Source organism: Glycine max, chromosome 15, assembly GCF_000004515.6.
Source record: "Glycine max cultivar Williams 82 chromosome 15, Glycine_max_v4.0, whole genome shotgun sequence".
In the NCBI taxonomy this organism is placed as follows: domain Eukaryota; kingdom Viridiplantae; phylum Streptophyta; class Magnoliopsida; order Fabales; family Fabaceae; genus Glycine; species Glycine max.
This window is the reverse complement of record NC_038251.2, coordinates 11,516,846-11,538,469: the sequence shown is the minus strand read 5'-3', so window position 1 is coordinate 11,538,469 and position 21,624 is coordinate 11,516,846. Positions and strand designations below refer to the sequence as shown.

At 34.7% G+C, this 21,624-nt stretch overlaps 2 protein-coding genes across 4 annotated transcripts; one reads left to right on the top strand and one right to left on the bottom strand.

The window, feature by feature from the left end:
- Nucleotides 1-385: 385 nt before the first annotated feature.
- Nucleotides 386-8,077, top strand: ALDH22A3 (aldehyde dehydrogenase 22A3). Its single transcript, XM_003546271.5, has 14 exons — nt 386-703; nt 784-827; nt 1,155-1,259; nt 2,830-2,957; nt 3,187-3,309; nt 3,688-3,841; nt 4,079-4,182; nt 4,270-4,348; nt 4,916-5,011; nt 5,118-5,255; nt 6,230-6,445; nt 6,738-6,929; nt 7,435-7,578; nt 7,667-8,077. The coding sequence occupies exons 1-14, from the start codon at nt 592-594 to the stop codon at nt 7,823-7,825; spliced, it is 1,794 nt and encodes a 597-aa protein (XP_003546319.1). The 5' UTR covers nt 386-591; the 3' UTR covers nt 7,826-8,077.
- A 4,845-nt stretch (nt 8,078-12,922) lies between these two features.
- LOC100816009 (FIP1[III]-like protein) lies at nt 12,923-20,501 on the bottom strand. 3 transcript variants are annotated; one of them, XM_006597640.4, is made up of 9 exons: nt 20,042-20,501; nt 19,536-19,744; nt 19,180-19,306; nt 18,859-18,924; nt 18,686-18,757; nt 18,202-18,300; nt 17,935-18,128; nt 15,745-17,413; nt 12,923-13,710 (listed from the first exon to the last, which is right to left on the bottom strand). In XM_006597640.4, the coding sequence occupies exons 1-9, from the start codon at nt 20,360-20,362 to the stop codon at nt 13,162-13,164; spliced, it is 3,306 nt and encodes a 1,101-aa protein (XP_006597703.1). In that variant the 5' UTR covers nt 20,363-20,501; the 3' UTR covers nt 12,923-13,161. The 3 variants fall into 3 exon arrangements, with proteins under 3 accessions (XP_006597703.1, XP_040865962.1, XP_040865963.1); XM_041010028.1 differs by having other exon boundaries at nt 19,542-19,744; XM_041010029.1 differs by having other exon boundaries at nt 20,051-20,500.
- Between the last annotated feature and the right edge of the window lie 1,123 nt (nt 20,502-21,624).

Sequence of the window (21,624 nt, the reverse complement as noted above, 5' to 3'; positions counted from 1 at the left end):
TTGTCTCGATTATGAATGTACTAGTTTAGTATTCAATATTTTAATATTTTGTATTCTCGTGAATTATATAACCAATGTAAAAAAAGAGAAAATAAAAAGATAAACTGTCACCTACAAAACAAACAAAAAACATAAAAGACCAATTAAAATAACGTCTCATGTATTATAAATGACAAAAGATCATCTTGCATAAATTGTTTTTACCCATTTAGGTAAATTATTTTTTAACCCATCTTTTGTAAAAAGTCGAGATTTAGATTATAATTAACTATACTTTTTGAGTGAATGTTAAATGTACGAATATCTTTTTCCTATTGCCTGTATCTACAATCTTGTATCTTGTATCTTGTATGTACTATGTACTTACTGAATCAACTAGTGAGTTAATTAAAAGAGCACTTAGTGACGTAGTTAGTACAACACTAACAACAGTATCAAGACAATTTCTTCTTTCATCGCCTAAAGCTTCCCCAGATTCTTTCACTGTCTTCAACCATTGTCCTCAAAACAACAATCGAAACTCCGCGGAAGCTTCTCGAAACCCTACCGAGGCGATTTTCTCACTCACTCCGAATCTGCTGCCAAGTTCCAATGGCGTTTTGGTGGCCATTGCTCGTTCTGGCACTCGCTTTCGCCATCTGCAAGTTCCTTCTCATTCTCATTCCTCCCAAGGTTCCTTCCATCGACGTCGACGCTTCCGATGGTACTCTTCCTCCATCACTCTCTATTGCTCGTAAATTTGTTGCGACACTGAAATGTGATGTGGATTTTTTACTCTAACAGTGTTGGACGATGGGAGCCTGACGCAGGAGAACAGTTTCATATACGTGAGTGCTATGCATCTGCAATTTGAATTTCATAAATCGCTGTGTAGTGAGTAGTGACTTTTTATTTTTATTTTTATTTTTATCGGTTTTATGCTTTTGTGTTTTGCTTGATCGGTGTGATTTGCTTATATATGTGGAATTTAAAATTTGAATTCGGATTAATTGCAAATCTATGTCGTGCGGAGTTTATGTAGGCTAGGTATGAACTTGTTCACGACGTGACGCTTTGAATGCAATGATTTGGAATTGGAGCTTTTGAAATTTTTGTTTTTTCTGTTTTGAAGAATATGGCTGATAAGGTCTCATTCATGATTGATTCATAATCAGGTGCCTCCGAGGGGAACGGCACAGCAATCGAGCGGAAAAGTTCAGTGCTATGAGCCTGCTACCATGAAATATTTGGGATATGTTCCTGCATTGACGCCGGATGAGGTATGTGAGCCTATGCTTCTAAGGGAACTAATTGTTGTGATGCATGCTTTTAGTGTCTAGTTTGAGCTACATTTGTTTTTAGTATCCTTTTGTTGTGAGCCTATGCTTTTAGTATCCTTTTGTTGTTTTTTTTTTCCTCTGGGTAATTAGTATTTAGAAATTTTGATATTTAAGGATACGATGATACTTAGGACTTTCTGTGGCTGAAGAAAAGTACCAGGCAAAAAGTAGTTTATATAAGGTAGCATTGATCATCAGAAATATGCTAGTTGTGCTGAAGTTGACATGTCATTAGCTTCTAGCTAAACTTGTATGTTAAAGCTTCATTTTTGCATTTTGCATACTTGTCTATAGTGAAATGCAAATTCAATGGAATTTCATTCAAGCCGTATGTTTATTGATGTTAAATATGGAAATTCCTTTTTCCCAACGTTGACTACCTTTTGGTTTTCACTTTTCATTGATGTATTACTTTTCGTGCGTATGAATGTGTATTAAGCCCGTGCCTAGTGGTTAATTAAAGTCCTCGTGGCACTCTTAACGATCCATGTGGGGGTACAAGTGACAGTTACGGGTGAAAGTAAGCCGAGTTGAGCCAAACCTAGCACAAACTCGGTGCAATGAATTCCGTTTCTTGGCTCAACCCTTGCTCTTTGGATGCTTCAACTTGATCATGTACTTTATACTCAATAATTTTTTTCTTTAATTTTATGTACTTTAATTGAAAAAAAATTGAAATTGCTACATGCTCACACGCAAACACACATGCACACAAGTTAGTCAGAATTGCACCGAACAACCCTATGACCTACAAATTTAATGCTACCTTTTGATACCTTGCACACTGAAGATCGTTTATTTTGATATTTTTGCGTGGGATCAGTGGGGAAACTTGTAAAAATACTGGAATTGGTGATTTTCCATGAGTTAGGCGCCTGACATGCTGACAGGTTAGCACTTAGCAACCTGTGACATAAGCAAATGGTTTTATGCCAAATCTGAGTTCATTGTCCTCTCTCTCTCTCTCAACCAAACTCTCTCAATCTCAGTCCTCTCTCAGTCTGTCAATCTTTGCTCTTCATCATCTCCTACACCTGCAGTCTAAGCCTTTGTTCTTCGTCGTTATTTGTGAAACTTAAATTTTGTGAGTGGTTCCCTTATTCTCAGTATCAAACTTCAGTTCCAACTTCCAAGAGCTCCACTTCCATTTTTCTGTTCCTCTGTTTTGCTCTTCACTTTTACTTCAGTACTTCTCTGTTTTTCTTTTTTGCTTTTTAGTTTCCTATATGTTGTCTAGAACCTACATATTTTATATTGTAGTTGTTAGCTTGTAACTTTAGCTTAAGTTCTAACATGTGTTGAATTAAGAATCGGATGAAATAACTTGTGTGAAAAGCCACTCGGCTAGGATCTGATCTCTAGAAGCACTTACAAAGCCACATAGAAGGATTATTTGATTCACAAGAACAAGTTATTGCAAAGTGTTTTAAAATATTGGTTGCCACACCAGTTTGACTAGATTAACAAGTATAGCAAGAATTAACTAGAACTATGATGCATGCATGAATAGGTCAAGGAGCAAGTGGAAAAAGTACGGAAGGCACAAAAAATGTGGGCGAAGACAAGCTTCAAGAAAAGGCGCCACTTTTTACGTATACTTTTGAAGTATATAATTAAACATCAAGCACTTATATGCGAGTAAGAGCAGTTCTTCTCCATGGTCATTGAAGGAAGTTTTAAGTGTTGGCATTTTTTGTTAACTTATATAACGTTGCTCTCATGATATTCTGGGAAGAATGCTAATGTCTTTTGTTTTTAGTTATCCTATTGTTTTATTCATTAGCCTAAAATATATGTGAATTATACTTATAACATGAGTATATTAATAACTTTGTTGAGTATATTCTAATTTGTGTGCCTTTACCAGAATATCTTCTCGCGATACTGGAAAGACAATGGTAGATGCCTCTTTAGGAGAAATAATGACAACATGTGAGAAGATAAATTGGCTACTATCAGAGGGTGAGCAGTGCCTAAAGCCTGAGTACCGGTATACACCTCGAACTTTTTTTTTTCATTTAGACCTAAAAATTAGTACCGGTATCCACCTCAAACTAGTGTTTTTCTTGTAACACCATAGCACCCCCTCCCCCCAACCCTAGTAATTGACACTCCCTCTCTGCTTAAAGGGACTGTGGTAAATCGTTTGTCTCAGTTTATTTTATTTTATAATATTTTTTAGGTTCTTTCTCTGAAATTGTAAAGTTTTAAATTTTTTGCATATATTCCCCCAATTATTTTACAAAAAAAGAGGTATTACCTTTTTAATATACTTAAATGACTTTTTATGGTAAAATAAAATTACAAATTTTCTAAATGCACATTCATGACTACTTTTATGTTTTGTGATAATTAAAAAAACTCACAGGTCCTCTGGAAGAGCTATGCTTCATAAGAGATCCAAAGTAGAATTTCTCCCCCTTGGTGTTATCGGTGCCATTGTGTCGTGGAACTATCCTTTCCACAATATTTTTAACCCTATGTTGGCAGCAGTTTTTTCTGGAAATGGCATTGTGATTAAGGTATAAAATGACTTAATATCTGCTATCTACCAATCTAAAATTGTTCATTTTGTGAATGCATCACGCCTTTTTAAGAATAAACATTGTTGACTGATATGCTTTCATGGTGATTAAATTACATTCATTGACTAACTTATATTAAAACGGAGACTTCGCATGGGTTAATACCTCCACTTCCAAGTTACTGTAAAATTTATGATTTCAATTTGACAGAAATCCATGTGATTCTGGTTGTAGATTTCGGAACATGCAAGTTGGTCTGGATGCTTTTACTTCCGAATCATCCAATCAGCACTTGCTGCCATAGGAGCTCCGGAGGAACTTGTTGAGGTGATAACAGGGTATAGTCTTATTTTGTACCCTTCATTCTTCCTTCTCGGTTTCAATCACATCTGCATCTATAGCCTTAATTGGACTTTTCTTACCAGGTTTGCTGAAACAGGAGAAGCACTGGTAGCTTCTGCTGACAAAGTCATTTTTGTTGGATCCCCTGGGGTTGGCAAGATGGTATGATTCCTTTGGCCTATCAAATTGGTCCATCCTGTCCTTCATTTCTAAATTTTATTCTATAACAATAGTAACTTTGTTTCCAATTCTGCAAAATAAGCTTCTGAATGTGTTATGCATGGTAGATATTTAATAAAGAAATTCTAGTGAGTACTCAATCAATGTTTAACTTTGGATCTGCTTAAGCCCGACCTGTAGCCAGAAAAAAAAGGAACGATAAAGAAAGTAACCTCAAAAGTTGTTGTGGTAGAGTGATGTCTTCACTGGCAGATCTACATTGTGTCCAGGGTGTGCAAGTGCACCCTCTCATTTAAAAAAAAAATCGCAAATAAAAGTTTTTTTCACATAAAATTACAATTAAAATCTTATATTTTTATATTTTATTTCATCTATATTTATATATTTGAACCACTGATATTAGTTTTTGTAATTTGCCACCACTGACTCAGGATCCTGAGTCCGCCGCTAGATGTCTTGGAAGCTGAATGAATGATGGGGATAGTATCCACCTTTTAATGTTGTAACATGTCTTTGTGTTCTGATGATATGCTGCATTCTTTTATACAGATAATGAGCAATGCTGCTGAGACACTTATCCCAGTTACACTAGAGCTTGGTGGAAAAGATGTATTTATTGTTTGTGAAGATGCAGATGTGGATCATGTATGAATTCCTTCCAACATTTGGCTGGCAAATGTTAACCTTGCAACTTAATGAAATACTCATTCTTGAATGCCATAGTTTTAACTGGCTGATTTACTGAATATAGGTTGCTCAAGTTGCTGTCAGGGCTGCTCTGCAGTCAAGTGGGCAGAACTGTGCTGGGGCAGAGCGATTTTATGTCCACAGGAACATATATGCATCCTTTGTCAGTAAAGTTACCAAAATTATAAAATCTGTTACAGCTGTAAGTGTCCCTTTTAAAACATTTCATTGGTAAAAAGTCTTTTTAAGTCAACATAGGCTTTTTAGTCACAGTGCTTGCACTTAATTGTTACAGCATTGCTATTTCAGCAATCTATCAGCTTGTCTTTACATCTGTTTTAGTCTTGTATTCTGAGACCTTGATAGGAATAAGTATTTGTTACAGAAAAAACTATTGATAAACCCCAATTGTAGAGACAAGAATGACTCACAAAACCAGAAGCAAATGATAGAACCCTGCAGAACTTAAATTGTCTGCACCTCCCTTCCCTGAAGCCCCAAAACTTACTCAATGACTGCTTGCCTCCCACCTACCCCCCGCTTCCTTTTATCTTTGCCTCTATTTGACTCCCCACCTGCATGCTTGCCATGTTGGCAAGGTTGTTACAACTCAAATCCTTGTTCTGCCCCTTACTGATATTTCCCACACGGTGAGTATCCAACAGATGTTCATATGATTCATGATATGTTACCTTTTCCTTTTTTGTTGTTGAATTTTTCATTTCCTCTTCTTTTCATTTTCCTCCCTTTTGGCCTTGTGGAAGCATTAGCTTTGTAAAGCTTTTCAGACTTAAATTATACACAGATTCATGTGAATTTCTGTCTCTTTAAAGTGATATGTACGTAACTTTGTCAGCTAGCAAATTGATAGAACTTGCTCAATTTATTCATTTAGATGTGAACAAATTACTTTTGGTATCCTCCAATTTCATTCTGAATTAATAGTTTTTCTTAAAAATAAAGCACAGGGAATCTGGATTCATGACCCATAGATAGGGGATGGGTAAAAGGGTCAGGAACTTGGATAGATCCCACACATTGCATTAACATTGAAGATTAGGAACTGCTATACTATCAAGAACCTTTTTTCGCTGATTATTGGAGAATATGCATCTCCCTCGGAAATATCTAGTATTAAGAACTCCTTTTTAATCTTTCTGCTAATGGTTTCTGCAGGGCCCACCACTTGCTGGAAAGTATGATATGGGAGCTTTGTGTATGCATGCACATTCTGAAAAGCTTGAAGCCCTTATAAATGATGCTTTAGACAAAGGAGCTGAAATTATTGCACGTGGAAGTTTTGGACATATAGGTGAAGATGCAGTTGATCAATATTTCCCCCCTACAGTGATTGTGAATGTGAATCACTCGATGAGATTAATGCAAGAAGAGGTAGAAAAACTCTGTTTTCTCTGGCATAGGCATTGCCATTTCTTTTCCATTTGTTGATGTCAAGTGTGACACTGATCAGCCATTTTGTCCATATCAATGCAACATTGTAACCAAGAAAAATATTGTTCATATCTTGACTAGAAGCATTGGAGATCTTTAAATATGGATAATTGTGTCTCATGTCGTATATGTACTGCAACTATGCATTTATATTCAAGAATATCTTTCTATATATCTTTTATGCTTCAAAAACTGCTTACTTGATTCATCCGTGTATTTTGATGACTTCTAGGCGTTTGGACCAATCATGCCAATAATGAAATTTAGCTCTGATGAAGAGGTTGTCAGGCTTGCAAATGATTCAAAATATGGGCTTGGGTGTAATGTTTTCTCAGGCAGTCAGAGCCGTGCTAGAGAGATAGCTTCCCAGATACATTGTGGGCTTGCTGCGGTTAATGATTTTGCTGCAACATACATGTGTCAGGTAAATTTATTTTACTATTTTATCTTTATTTCTCTCTCAAAAGGGTTTTCACCCTTAACCAACCTAGTAGCATTGATATGACCAATGGTGATCACATTCAGCTGCTAGAGAGACTTTTGAAATATTAGCAGTTGCACCTGAGTAAGGAATTTCTGATTAGAAAGTTGGTCTACGAAAAGTTTGAAATGGGGATCTTTGCCAATTTGGCTATGGAACCAACTATTGGTTTATTCACGAGAAAACACAATCTCTTTATTGTTTCTAATTTACTTTAATATCTACTTTGCCATAAAATACATACTTAGGAAAACTTCTGATTCAAGTGACAATAGATGAATGCTATATGAGAAGAGTTTTATTATTTTATATGTTTTTCTGGCTTATTATAATTATGCAGTTCTTTTAGCCAAATTGCCAGAATATGTTCCCAATTCAACCTAGGTTACCTCTGTAATTTTAATTTCCACTGAATTGAAGTTGCATTGTGAATTTTCCACTATTCCAGTCCCTGCCATTTGGGGGTGTGAAAAACAGTGGATTTGGACGATTCGGTGGTGTTGAGGGTTTGCGAGCATGCTGCCTTGTAAAATCTGTTGTTGAAGATAGATGGTGGCCATTCATAAAAACTGTGATACCGAAGCCTATACAGGTTAGTCTGGAAAATCTTTCATAATTATATATCATTTTACTTCACTTCGAGTGGAGAGATACTGAGATGGGCTTTTTCTCTGCCCTAGTATCCTGTTGCAGAAAATGGATTTGAGTTCCAGGAGTCGCTTGTTGAAGCACTTTACGGGCTCAGCGTATGGGACCGTTTGCAAGCATTGGTGAACGTGTTGAAAATGCTTACTGAGCAGAACTCTACAAGTGGCAGCAGAAAAAAGAAAAATGACTAATCGTGTCAGGACGGGTAACATTCCTAATGGTTCATATTCATATCATCATCATGTTCAAATAATTGAGGTCCTTTCGGTTTGTCGTTTATCTCCCAAGAAGACTCCAACTCTAATTTGTAGTAGCCATTATTAACTCCTGCCATTTTTGATGTGCTTGTTAGATGACAATCCTGGGCTACTTGTCTGATGAACGTTCATATGGATTTTATATCATTATGGTAATGAAATTACAGCTAGAAAATAAGTAACTACTATCATGCCAGAATCTTTTTTTTTTAATTAGAAAACTGAATATAATCTGTACTGTTAAATTACCCTCATCATCCTCGGAGTAGCTCAAAAACACTCCCATGTTATGAAATTTGACATTTTACTAATGATTAGATTATCAGATTCAAAAGCACTTTGGGATTGTTTGATTACTGTATTTTTGTTTTTTTGTTTTTAGAACTTTACAACCTACTTGTTCAGAACTGTTTTTTAATGTAAAGAAAAAGCTTTAAGAACTGTTTTTTATGTAAAGAAAAAAAAAATTGTTCGAGAACATGAATTTCGAAAACCTTGTTTTATCTGAGGCATGAATCTGTGGGACTTGCTGGCGAGGAGGGATGATGAGCATGGCTTGGGGCACTGTCCTACAACGCCTAGGTGGGGTTGCTTTGCCAATGATTGGATTGACTGATGGTCCTTGTGGTGCTCCACTCGACATTGTTGGATAAAAACAGTGACCATTCGACGAGGAACCTCACCAGATGAGGAATAGAGTTGTTATTGGGTTCAATTGCATTGAGGAAAGTGAAGGGGGTGCAATTAGTGTGGAAGAATATGGTCGGGGATGATAAGTGTCTGAGTTTTGGAATTTTATTTTTAAGTTTTCATTAATGAAATAATTCATTTACAACATTATTTTCCTGTTTTTAAAAATTAGAATTGGTCTCTTAAAAGGTATTTAGCTCTTCCGAAGTGAAGATATGTGGAAAGTTGAAAGGGAGGATTTATTTACCAACGATAAGTTTATTTAGGATTTTTGGGGGAAGTAAAAAAATTTCTCCTACCAAAAGTTCTCTTAGAGCATCGCTAATCTACAAATCCACCAATTTTTTTTCTATTTTTTTAATAATATTTCAAACTTATACTATAATATTATATCATTTTTCTTACTTTAAACAACTCATTCAAATTTTTACTTCAACAAAACAACTAACAAATTTCTCAAATTGATCCCACATTATAAAATAAAACAGTATTTTAATGTTACTTTTTGTGCATGCACCCACGAAAAAGGGAAGAGAACCGAGTTCTCTACATAGCATCTCAAAGTCATCAGAGCAACTCTAATGCTTCTCTCCAACAATTAAAAATGTTTTTTTTTTCGGTTTCTTTTATTGTGCGCTGTCAGTGAACAATCCACCGTTGGAGTTGCTCTTACTTTCTCACTCTACACACCACCTTACTTTAGGAAAAAGATAAATTAATAATCAAACAAGCTCTTGTCTCTTGAATTATGAAATTTTACAATTTAGTTGTGATTTGAAAAAAAGAACAGTGACTCCTATGTTATGGAATTGATTTGAAGCCTATGATTCCAAACATTGTTTTAAAGTGTGGTCCGTAACCGCAATTGCTGATGTAATATTATGATTTTTAAGGTTTTTACAACTGAATTAGACAATAATAACTACATGATTACCAACAATTTTCTATATTGCTATTTGTAATACAAGTACAACTAGATATAATTTGCCTTCCCAAAAAAACTACAACTATAATTTAAAACCCTAATTCAAAGAACATTTTGGTATCTGTATATAGGAGAAAGGGGGTTGCACTAAGACTTGTCACCACAGTTGAAGAATGGATGGTGAGAAATGGAGCTGAGTATGCATTCCTAGCCACTGAAAAGAATAATGATGCATCTAAAAACCTATTTACCATCAAGTGCAACTATGTGAATCTCAGCTCACTTGTCATATTTGTCCAACCAACTAGTTCCCTTACAAAGCAAATTTCCAGGGATATAAAAATAGAGAAAGTGGACATAGATCTAGCGATTTCGTTATACAGAAGAACCATGAGGACCAAAGATTTGTATCCATTAGACATGGATGTTATTCTGAAGGAGAAACTCAGCCTAGCCATATGGGTATGTTACTACAAAGAAGAGGGTTGACTCAACTTGCAAGATCTTATTAACAATGAAACCTCAAGATCATGGGTCATTTTTAGCATATGGAACACTTGTGAAGCCTATATAAGCTTCAAGTTAGAAAGTCTCAACTACTGAGGTTTCTTCTTACAACCTTAAATCATGCAAGAGAATAAGTTTTCCCTTGTCTCAAAATGTGGGTCAGTGACTCACTTTGTAGACCTTTTGGGTTTCTCTTCATATATGGGATCTATGGAGAGGGAGAGAACCTTGGAGAGCTCATGGAATCCATGTGGAGATTCACATCAAGAGTGGGAGAAGGTATGAGGGACTGTAGGGTGGTTATAACTGAGTTAGGGTTTGGGGATATCCTCTTGCCAACCACGTTCCTCAGACAGATTCTATGTCATGTATCGATGATCTATGGTACACAAAGAGACTTCCAAGCCATGGTGATGAAAATATTGATGAACTGATGATGAAGGGACAAGTGAGAAATGTGTTTGTTGACCCGAGAGATTTTTAGGTATATGATGTTCAAAGGTTTGCGGTTTGCCCATGAAAATAAAAAACTTTAGGTTGGGTTCTATGTTGGCCTAAATTAGCTTCGACATGATCTCTATCAGATGTTAATTAAATCTGTTGATTTTAATCAACAAATAATTACCTACATTTAGTTAGTTACTCACGATGTTAATATGCACTCCAACACAAATTTACAATACAAAAATGCTTTTAGATGTTCGCAATTAATCCGGAATGCATGCCATAAAACTTAGTATTATATTTGGATATCCAAAATGCTAATTTACACCTAGTGAGAGAGATAAAAGAGAGAAAAAAAATTAAGTATTATAGATGATATATATGATGTTATAGAAGGAGAGATATAATAAACAATAAGTATTAATTAAGTGTTTTGGAAAATTTAGTGTGTCCAAAGATCATATATTGCTTAATCTGTTTATCACTGGAATAGGATCAACTACATTCGACTGCTTTTTTTTCTTAATCTCTGTTTCCACACAGCTAATGACCACATGCAAGCATTTAGAGGTATGATAATTTCATGTACACCTAAATACCAGCCCAATGATAACTTAATTAGCTTGTCAAGATGGATGTGAGTTCTTTTTTTTTTGGGTGCATGGGGGGTTGTTTCTAACTTTGAACTAACACGTCAGAAATTATTTTCCTCGAATGCAATATACCATGCACTATATATAAGAAATGCAACTTAATTTAAATCATGAGTTCGTTTTAACTTTTACAAACAAACATTTGCTTAAAATTAAACGAGTAAAATTGCAAGGAAGAGGTACCTCAAACGTCATACAACGAATATGGAACATTGTTGAAGTGTCCGAAGTACATAATCTTTGTTTACACAAAAGCTAGCTCGAAAATAAGATCACAGTATTTATCTACCTAACTCTAGTGGAAAAAAAATATAGCATAGCTGTATAATTTGTTTGCTTTTTCAGCAGAGAAAAATATTTGATCAAATCCTAGACACAAATACCGTACAATAATTAACTGATAAGAAATTTTCTCCTCCTGTCATATTTAGAAATAAGTACATTCCAAATAATGTAATGAAAGAAATTATGTTGTTGAAGTGAAAGGATCACGTACTTTTTTCCAGAAAACTTAAGAAAACAATCATGCCGGACTTGTGAGAATTTCAAATTTAAAAAATTAAATAGATTCTTGTGGATGCTACCAATGATTTGAGGTGAATAAGTGTATCATATATACAATACTGAAATGTGTGAACCACTCTATATTTAAAGTTAAAACGCTCCAACTTCGAAGTGAAATAATTTCCTAGATTAAGGACCAGTCTACTACTAGTCTAATACTAATACTAATATAAAAAAAAAAAAGTCTAATACTAATACATCCTTTTTATAAATATAAGCTTTATATATACAGAGAGAGAGAGAGAGAGTGCAATTCAAATCAAATTGTTGAAACATTAGATCGATCTTGGCATACTTCTGTACTGATTTGGTTACTAATTTTTCTGTTTTATGACTATGATTTTTAACTTTTAGGTTTTCCAAAGGCACGCTAACTATGGCTACTTTGAAATAAAAATAGTACTAGAATTGATCAAATTTTCTTAGGTTCAGAAAACAGAAATGCATGATTAAATAAGATATTTGTGGCAATACTTGTGTTCGTATCCCTATAGCTCAGTTTTAGAGCATCAGTCTTGTAAACCGAAGGTCTATAATTCGATCCTACATGGGGGCATTCTAAAAGTCTTCTTGTACATCGAGCATCTATGTTCATCATTTCTATTTTTTTATTATCATATTATTGGATCATCTCTGTTTTTGCTCCAGTAAAAAGATGTGTATAATCACTATTATGTTCAAGTCTTGCCTTTTTGTTACTTCCAAGTGATTTATAAATAATTGGAAATAAAAAAGTTCTACCAATGTTAATTTTTAAATAAGTGAGAGTAAACCCTTTCAGTTTCATAGATAAAAAAAATCCGTGATAATATAATGCAAAATTACTAAACTTGTAGTAATTGATAGTAAATATATTGTCACTTGGGAAAATTAAACAAAAGTTTGATGACCATGTATTATCAGTATAAAAAATTTTACATTATTAGTAAGCAATTAAAAATTATTGTTGGTATGATTTATGTTTTTATTTGTTTTATTTTTAATTGGTATTTTATCATTTTCAAAGTAAAGTTTTAATACAAAAATATACTATAATTTTATAGCGTTAGTTTTGTCAACTGATTCTCAACCAAAGTTTGAGCTTCCTATTTTTAATTTGTACTTTTATCATTTTCATCTAGTATTTTTCGTGCATATTTTAATACCAATCCCAAATCTTCCACCAGAAATATATTTATGTAGCTTATAAGTTGTAAGAATAGCAAGCCAACTCGACTATGATTTGATGGAGCCTGAGCTAGAGGCATCTAAAAATCGATTTGACTATATCTCATAAATGTCAGGGTTATTTACAGTCTTCGCAATATAGAGCTTTCAATAAATACACCAAAACTTTAGGCCAATCAGGCTTTATTCCAAGTCAAAAGAAAACATCTATAATATCAATTTTGCCAAGGCCAAAATATAGTTTCTACCAAGGATGATTAACCAAGTTCCACCATGGTACTTGTCCGGAATCTGAAAGAAACTTTAGCCATCAATAAAAGCTAATTACCAACCCAACGCCTCTTTCGAGTTGGTCTGTGTTGCTTCATTTCACCTGTATCTACAATGGAATCATTGTTAAGCTTCAAACTCTCTTCTGCTTCTTTTTTCATTGTCATTGGTTGCTTAAAGCGCTCCCTACGTTTCTCCATCTTGGCTAATGAATCAAGAATCCTTTGACTGTCGTAACCACCTATATATTGGTCAGAACTATTTTCATTTTGTGACATTCTCTTCTTGTTCACACTGTCAGTCACTGCTGGACCTTCAGAAGCATCTCTTCTGGATACAGAAACCTTCTCCATGTATGGTTCTTCTGCAACAATCTGACCTTCCTCGATGTCCGAGCTTTCTTTCTGCGCTTGATCTTGAAGGTTCTGCACCCATTTCTTACTTTTGAGGTTGCTCTCGTATTTTGGGGAGTCAAATTTGAAGGTATTTTTATTAGATTCATCAAAACCCACTGAAGCTCTCTTCCGTTTCTTAGCAATCCCCTGGTTGACATTTTCAAGCCTTCCATTGCACGAGACTCTGGAACTTCTCACTTGAGACTGTTAATAGTCAAACCAAAAACAAGGAAAATATCAATATACATTTAACAAATAAGAAACCCCGTTGCTGACATATGCAGAATATTGCACCAAATAAATAATAGTGAAGTGTGACAAATGTGAACCACGGGAGTGGCAAATATAAACATAGAAACTAACAGAATGATCATTAGTAGTAAGTAAGCATTAAAGTGAAAAACATGGTAAAGGTATTAGACACTTTTCAAGCTTTATTGTGAGCTCAATATAAAAAAAAATGTTCCATACAAAAAGTTATGAATCTGCTAAATCATCCATAATAAAAAAATCAAATTGGGTACTACACTTGTATCTGTATAAATCTAATATTGATAAATACAACTAAAAGTATGAATGACACTGAAACTATCAAAGTCATATCAGATCAAGATAATCTAAGCATGAAAATGAGGCTTATAAAATATCGAATTTGGTAGAGTGGCCAATGTCTTTTTTATCACAATCAACAATAAATGCACCTTCATGCCATCAATAATCAACTTTGGAAATCATTTTAAAGAACTAAAACTTCATTTGAAGAAAAGCCCACAGAACAAAAGCCAGAAACCAGTTATAAAGTATACAAACCTTAAACATATAATAGGCTTATAGGTAGATAGGAGCATTTAGCAGAGAAAGGTAAATACCTGAAAAGACACATCCTTATTGTCCAAAACACAACATTTCTACATAAAAACCAATGCAGGCTTTTGAAAGTGATAAAATAATACAACTATTTTGCAGATCCATGCATTAATAATAGAATTGAATATACAATACAATTTTGACAAGTTAGGAAGAAGAGATAGTTTTGTCCAATTCTCTCCCCAGCCTACTTATAAAAGTAATTAAAGGCTAAACAGCATACTATGTCCATCACGATCTAAGGATAAGTTATAGTTTACCAATAATATGGGCCTGTTTGGATAAGCTTCTTTAGAAGCACTTCTAAAAGAAGAAAATAAGAAGAAAAAAGATGAGATGAGCTTTTCCATAAGCAAAAATAAGCTCTTCATGAGTTAATTTTTAGAAGCTCATCAATATAGCTTCTCTAAAAGATGAGATGACATTTACAAATTAGCTAATGGAAAACTCATTTTAACTAATGGAAAATCTCATTTCATTTTTTTCTTCTTATTTTCTTCTTCTAGAAGTGCTTCTAGAGAAGCTTACACCCAAACAGACCCTATATCTCATACCTAATAGAATGATAAATTCAGAAAACAATAAAATGTGCCAGAAATGTGTGATATCCAGTCAATTAAAATTCTAAACAAAATAAGTGCATTCATTATCTCAAGTCAAGAGATTTACAGATGTGGCCCTGATAAGGAATGATCACCAGCCATGTTGATGGCAGCAAGCTTAATCACCACAAACCCATTACCATATTATTTCACATTCCTAGCACGGCCATGTACTAATTTAATTGAATGGTTTAGAAGCAAAATAGAAAAGTGAGAAATTTTATTCTATTATGAACAATATCCAAAGCCTTATTCTACTAGAGGCAAAGTTGGCAAACATTTGAGAACACAACTATCAGTGTTATCAATGGTGGATGGATGAACATGGCGGAAGGCCAAAATTCAGCCATATAAACATGTCATCGTGCCTTATGGTGCCATCGTGGCCGCTATATAACAACACTGATGACTATTAATGTACCATACAATATTACTAAACAATGAGATTGATGTTTCGACTTCAAGAAACTGCACAACTTCATATGCTTGACTGCAAAAATTCTCTAGAATGTTTGCATTTTAGCTTGATATTGATGCTGAAACTCAACATCAATGTAATCTGAAATCAGTCCAAACTTAAAATCATTTTTTAAAAAAATGAAAGTTGAGAACGAAAAGATAAAACATAGTTAATATTTGGGAGTGAGGTAGTACGGCGGACATTAAATGAATAGTAGTTACCAAAAAGAAATAAAGTGCAACAGATGTCAAATAACTCTTTCATAAAGACAAAAGCACATGTTCTTGACCATATTTTCCCCATCTTTACCTTTCCTTCCCCATGAATCAAGTCAACTGATTTCCTGCATCTCAGCACTGCCTGCCCACCCTTACTTCTGCACATAATCTTAGAGCTACCTTTAAAATATTTCTCATTATCTCGTTTTGGCATACTTAGCTGATGCTGCTGCAATGGCAAATCATCACTCTGAACCTTAGTAAACAGAGATGTTGCATGAGTTTCATGACGCATAAAAATAATTTCATCCTCTGTCCAGTTCAGGAACTTAGATGGGGACCTATAAAATTGATACTCTTTTACAGGACAAATTCGGAAATCTTCATCTTCAGCAGTGTCAGTATAATCACACGACCAGTTGCTGTCTCTGTTGTCCCTAGCATGCTTATCTCTCCCCGAACCCCCAAGATTTCCATTTACTCTTGACCCATATGCATAATTTTTCACTGAATCTGTATAAGATTGTCTACGATGCTTAAAATTTGAAGTCCGGAAGTGTGTATATTTCTGACAATTATCTTCGACTTCCATTGTCCCAGAACACAAGTTATTCAAAACTAAAGGGGGCTTGTCAAAACGTCTTCCCCTACGGACAGATCTTCTCCAATCTCTATAAATATGTGGAAACTGCTCTTCACGATTATTGTCTAAAAATTCCTGTTCTCTCTCAGCAACAGTGGACATTCTATAGCTCTTGTTTAGAAACTCAAACTCACATTCATCAAAATCATCAATGCAATTTCTTTCTATAAGGGATTTTTCATCCATTCTTTTCCTTGGAGTATACCTCTCTTTATCAGGAAAAGATGAATGCTTTGGAGGAAACTGCCTTGACTCCCTGTAGGAGCAAGGACACAGGTCATCAGAAGAGTGCCCACAACCAAGATGATACCAATCTCTATCTCTGTCCTCACTATCTGCAAATCCAGGACCTGGTTCAAAAAAATAATCCCCCACATCCCCATTTTTTCTGTCATATCGATTTGTATTCTCCCTGAAGCTTTCTCGATCTTCGTGATAATATTTAGAGCGCCATGAAACCAACTCATCAATGACCTTTTCACCGCCATAATAGTAGGATTGTTTTGTTTCCCTATTACATGAAAGATCTCTTCTTTTATGACTGCCAAAAACTTGCAGTTGGTCTTTATGTCTGCCATAATCAACGGGTCGGTGAGCCAACAGAGACAGATTCCTTGCACTTGACTTGAGGATGGAGACATCATTATCATTTTCAGTGTGCTTATTCATATCATAACTATGAGGTTCATATCCACCACTTTGGTTCCTCCATTCCTTTCTGAATTGACCTCTAGTTCTTGAATTATAAGCTGCACTTACTGCTTTTTTATTGATACTGTTGTTCTTTGAGTTCTTCCAATAAAGTGCCAAAGACTCCTTCATTTCAGTAACACAATTCAACGATTTCCTTTTTAAAGGGCTAAGACTTTTATCATTATCAACATGTACACTGTTATCCGTTGCCTCAGAATCACCATCAGTATAGGAAGTCAGGCTGTGCTCTTGATCTCCAAGAGACAATTCTGATTCAGTCCAACATGGATAAGAACTACATGTGTCTATGCCACCACCTTCCTCTGCTTCTGTTTCTCCCTCCGGCACTTCTGCAGTATCTTCAGAATGTTGGTCTGCTTGATCCCGATGCTCATCTCCATCTACACCAGGAATTGGCCCACTTCTGTGAAATGCAGAATCCAGATATAAGTTGTGAAGCTGATAAAAGATCTAATGTACTAAACCAAGAAGAAACATTAAGAATTTTAACAATCAACTAATGTGTCAATAGGGGAAAACATGGTAGTCATTCACAAATTACAATAAAGAATCAATTTGAAACAAGGAATGCTGACAACTATACATAAGAAATTATTATCCTAGTATATGTTTTAGGATAAAGCTGCAGTTAAAGTACTCGTGTTATGTAATATGATTTTCATCAAAATAAGATTTTACAGACAATCAACACAGAAGGTTGAGGATAGGAGTTTTCTATATTTAGAAAATCAAAAAACATTCACATATCTATATTACTTTATAGTTTCATCTTGAACTTGAATTTGACAAATTTATCCATACTTCTAACATGATGGAGTATACAGAAATGCAAACAAGCTTCAATGAAGTTCAAACAGATCTGAATTCAATAATCCACACAAGAAAATATATAGAAAGGAATCAGACAGATGCAGTGTATCTGACCTTCTCTGAAGAGAAGAGTCCTCTGCTTTTTTCACATCTTCCAACTGATCTTCAGACAGCACTTCATTGAGTTCAGCAGAAGAATTGAGAGCATTTCTCTTACTACCTGCCATAGATTCCCCTTCTAATGATGCATCCATTACAGTGCTATTGCCAGAACCAGAACAGTCATCAGAGGAGTCAAGCAGCTTGATCTGCCCAAAACCAATAATAATTACTACAAAGACATAAGCAGCTACAGCACAAAAATTGTTGTGAACTGCACACCTCTATAACATTAAAATCCCTATTACGTGGACGCCTTACATCCATGGTTGGTTTCCGTTCAACCATGCTGTCCTCAACCTGAATTGCTCTGCCTTTTGGCTGAATTATCAAATATCAGTCATCAGTCAGTAACACGGTATCAAAATCCAAGTTCATATTTACAAGCAACAGTTAATAAGATAACTTGAAGAAACTCACAAAATACCAAAAGCTGTAAAATTATAATAGGTGCTGAAATTATAAGGAAAAGATGGAAAAAGGAAGAAGGGAGGCTGGGGAGCTCTGAATGTTACTCTTAATGTGTGAGAGTGAGATGTGTTACAAAACATTAACTGCTTTGATTTATGCTAATAACGTAGATCAAGCACTAATTTAGTTCAATTAATTCAAATCCATCCCAATAATACTGTTAACAAAACATGACTCCCAACACATGAATAACCCTAATATTCTAACAAGAGCCAACAGCTGAATATCTGCATACCAATCCACAATCTGATGAAGGAAAAAATGCATTTCCTGACACAACTTGATCAGTTTGCTCTCTCATGGCTTCCTGAAATACTTATCCCAGTCAGCAAGATCAGACAAGAGAATTCACCGTAATAACACAACGTATTTGTTATTACTTAAGTATACAGATATTACATTAAACACCTGATTCCAGTTTGTAGAGTCATCAACAGAAATACCAGTTTGCAAGGATGTTCGCCAAAGTTGCTCCTACAAACAGTGTAACACTATTATCAGTTATGTTTCTTGTGAGTCTCTAATAAAAACCAAATGTCAATTATCTCAAAGTTAACCATTAAACAGATAACCTAGTGGTTAATGCCAAAAACAGTGGCAGAAATTCCAGTACAGCTAGCCAGAGGAATGGATAAATAAATTATGCCAGCATCTAACCAGAGAAACCAAAAGACAAGCATCACATAAAAGATATAAAGTGAGATCTCTTGGGCATAACAATATACCCACCAATGAAGCACGGTATAGCTTCCAAGAGCTCTCATTAAAACCGAAGTTAAAGTAATCTGTTATGTCAACTCCAGGAACCTTCCATGGCTTCTCCGTTAATGTATCAATGTTTACATCAAATATACCCCTGCAATAGAGGGGGGAAATCACAATAGACAATAAGATTTACAAATGCTAGCTAGAATAATATAACATGTCCAAAATACCATGATCATTGCCAATTTCAGTATGAGATATGTGTGATCACATTGAACTCTGCAATGATATACCGCTTACTCACGCCACATTCAGTTTATCAAAGAAACAAAATTCACTGAGCTCTGTTATGGACTGCATATCAAAATGCATAGACTGACCAGTACCAAGGAAGAGCCAATCCATATCCACATTGAACAGCCATAGGATTTTCTGCAAGACACACTCGAGAGGAGCTCAATGCAAGGTTCTGGATGTAGGTATCACCATTCCTCCTCCCTTTATTCAAGGATGAAATGTAAGAACCCATACCCATGGATGCATTGGCCTTCGTATTATTCAAAATCGCCAATCCTCGACTCCTCCCACTCTACAGAAAGAAATCACAGTTCACTAAGCAACACAGTTTGAACAATTTAACACTAAACAAAACAAAACAAAAAAATGCATTGCACCACTTCAACAGAAAAACAATCCAAATAGAAAAATAACAAAAATATTACGCAATTGATATAACTTCTAATCTATTTCTTTGAGGCATTGCTTATTCATTACAGTATCCACAAACAATTGAAACAGCAATCCAATTCCAAATCATCCAATTACTAACAAAACAAATTTAAAAAACAGAAACAACTCAAAGAAAGAAAGAAAGAAGCAGCAGCACCTTACTGACCTTAGGATGAAAAAATCTGGAACCGTTGTTATCATCACCATTGTCGCCATCTCCGTCGTCGTCGCAAGCATCAGCTCCGACAGGAATATCCTCGTCATTCAGCACGATTTTCAGATCATCGTCGTCGTCGTCGCTGTCACTCTCAGCAGCACAGTCCTCATTAACTTTGTTGTTGTCCATATCCTTATCAAGATTCAAAATGTTACTGTTTACATCGAGTTTTTCTTCTTCTTCTTCTTCTGAGATGGCATTGGGAACTTCAATGTCGACGGCGTAGAGTTCGCCGAAATCGTCATCGTCGAAACCTTCCATTTTCAGTTTATATTCACATCGCAGCCACCTGAGGAAGAAGAGTAGTGAAATGAAATGGCTACGCCACCCAAAACCCCTAACTGACTTATAAATATCTCTCACTTGTCAAAACAAAAAACCTTTCCTTTGCCAAAACCCTTGCACAATCTTAAACCCTAGCATGCACATTTTAGAACTTTGAACAATAAAACAGAGTAACAATTATTAATGTAATATTTTGTAAATTATTCTTTTCTCAGTTAGAAATTTTTTTTCTATACTTGATTTTCCATTTTATATAAAAAAAATTATAAAATTTTATTGTTTTTCAACTTAATGTTAAACCTTAAATCTATATCATATTAATCATTTTTTTCATTTTTAATTCAAACTTACTAGATGAAAGGAAGAGAATGACAACAATAAATTTGTGGTGATGAAAATAGTGGTGGGCATGTAATTATGATCATGAACATAGTGAGAATGATAGTTACAATAATGATAATAGCATTAAGAGTGATAATAAGGGTGACAATTATAGTGTGAAACGAAATATCTTAAATAAAAAAAATAAAGGAATTAAAATTATATTTTTTTAAAAATTAAGAAATAAAATGTCTCAATTAAAAATTATGAGAACAAAAATCACATATTAAAAAAATAAAGAAACGAAAATTATATTTTATTTTTTTTAATTTTAAAACTTAAATATATGTGATATTTAAATATTAGGATTTTTTATTTGAGAGGTATAGTTGCAGATATAATGATATTCAAGTATCATATATCTATCAACATAGAAGTGGACAACATATAAATCATACTTTCACTAACCAAGCATATTAAAATATGAAAAGAACTCGTAAAAAATGGTGGGGTGAGCCCTAGTGCCCTACCTAATTCGTAAGGCAACCGATGCAGTGAGGGGGGTTGGGTCGTCGAGTTACTATATTTTTGTTTTAAAATATTGTTGTTGCTGTGTGCCTTCACCATTATGTGGTCTCTATTTGCCACTGCATAGCCTTCAACCACCACCTAAGGAAGCACGACCTCACGTCATGCCATTCTCCTCCCTTGCTCTTAAATAGCCATGGCCATTACCCTTGACCCACTTAGTTATTGTAATTTTCTTTTCTTTTTTTCCTTTTACAAAGTTTTATTGTTTAGTGTATATAAATATGTCTATATTATGACGGATTCTATAATTGACAAGTGCAACGAGTGATCCGTCAATGGACCAATATTTTACAACCATTAGATATAATGTTAAAATATTAAACGAA

Excerpts from the sequence above, each read along its gene's own strand:
- ALDH22A3 (XM_003546271.5), top strand. The coding sequence starts at position 592 with ATGGCGTTTTGGTGGCCATTGCTCGTTCTGGCACTCGCTTTCGCCATC. Across the intron at positions 5,012-5,117 it reads AAGATGCAGATGTGGATCAT|GTTGCTCAAGTTGCTGTCAG; the intron begins GTATGAATTCCT and ends TACTGAATATAG. Across the intron at positions 7,579-7,666 it reads TGATACCGAAGCCTATACAG|TATCCTGTTGCAGAAAATGG; the intron begins GTTAGTCTGGAA and ends TCTCTGCCCTAG.
- LOC100816009 (XM_006597640.4), bottom strand. The coding sequence starts at position 20,362 with ATGGAAGGTTTCGACGATGACGATTTCGGCGAACTCTACGCCGTCGAC. Across the intron at positions 18,758-18,858 it reads ACTCTACAAACTGGAATCAG|GAAGCCATGAGAGAGCAAAC; the intron begins GTGTTTAATGTA and ends TAAGTATTTCAG. Across the intron at positions 18,129-18,201 it reads GGGATTTTAATGTTATAGAG|ATCAAGCTGCTTGACTCCTC; the intron begins GTGTGCAGTTCA and ends GGTTTTGGGCAG.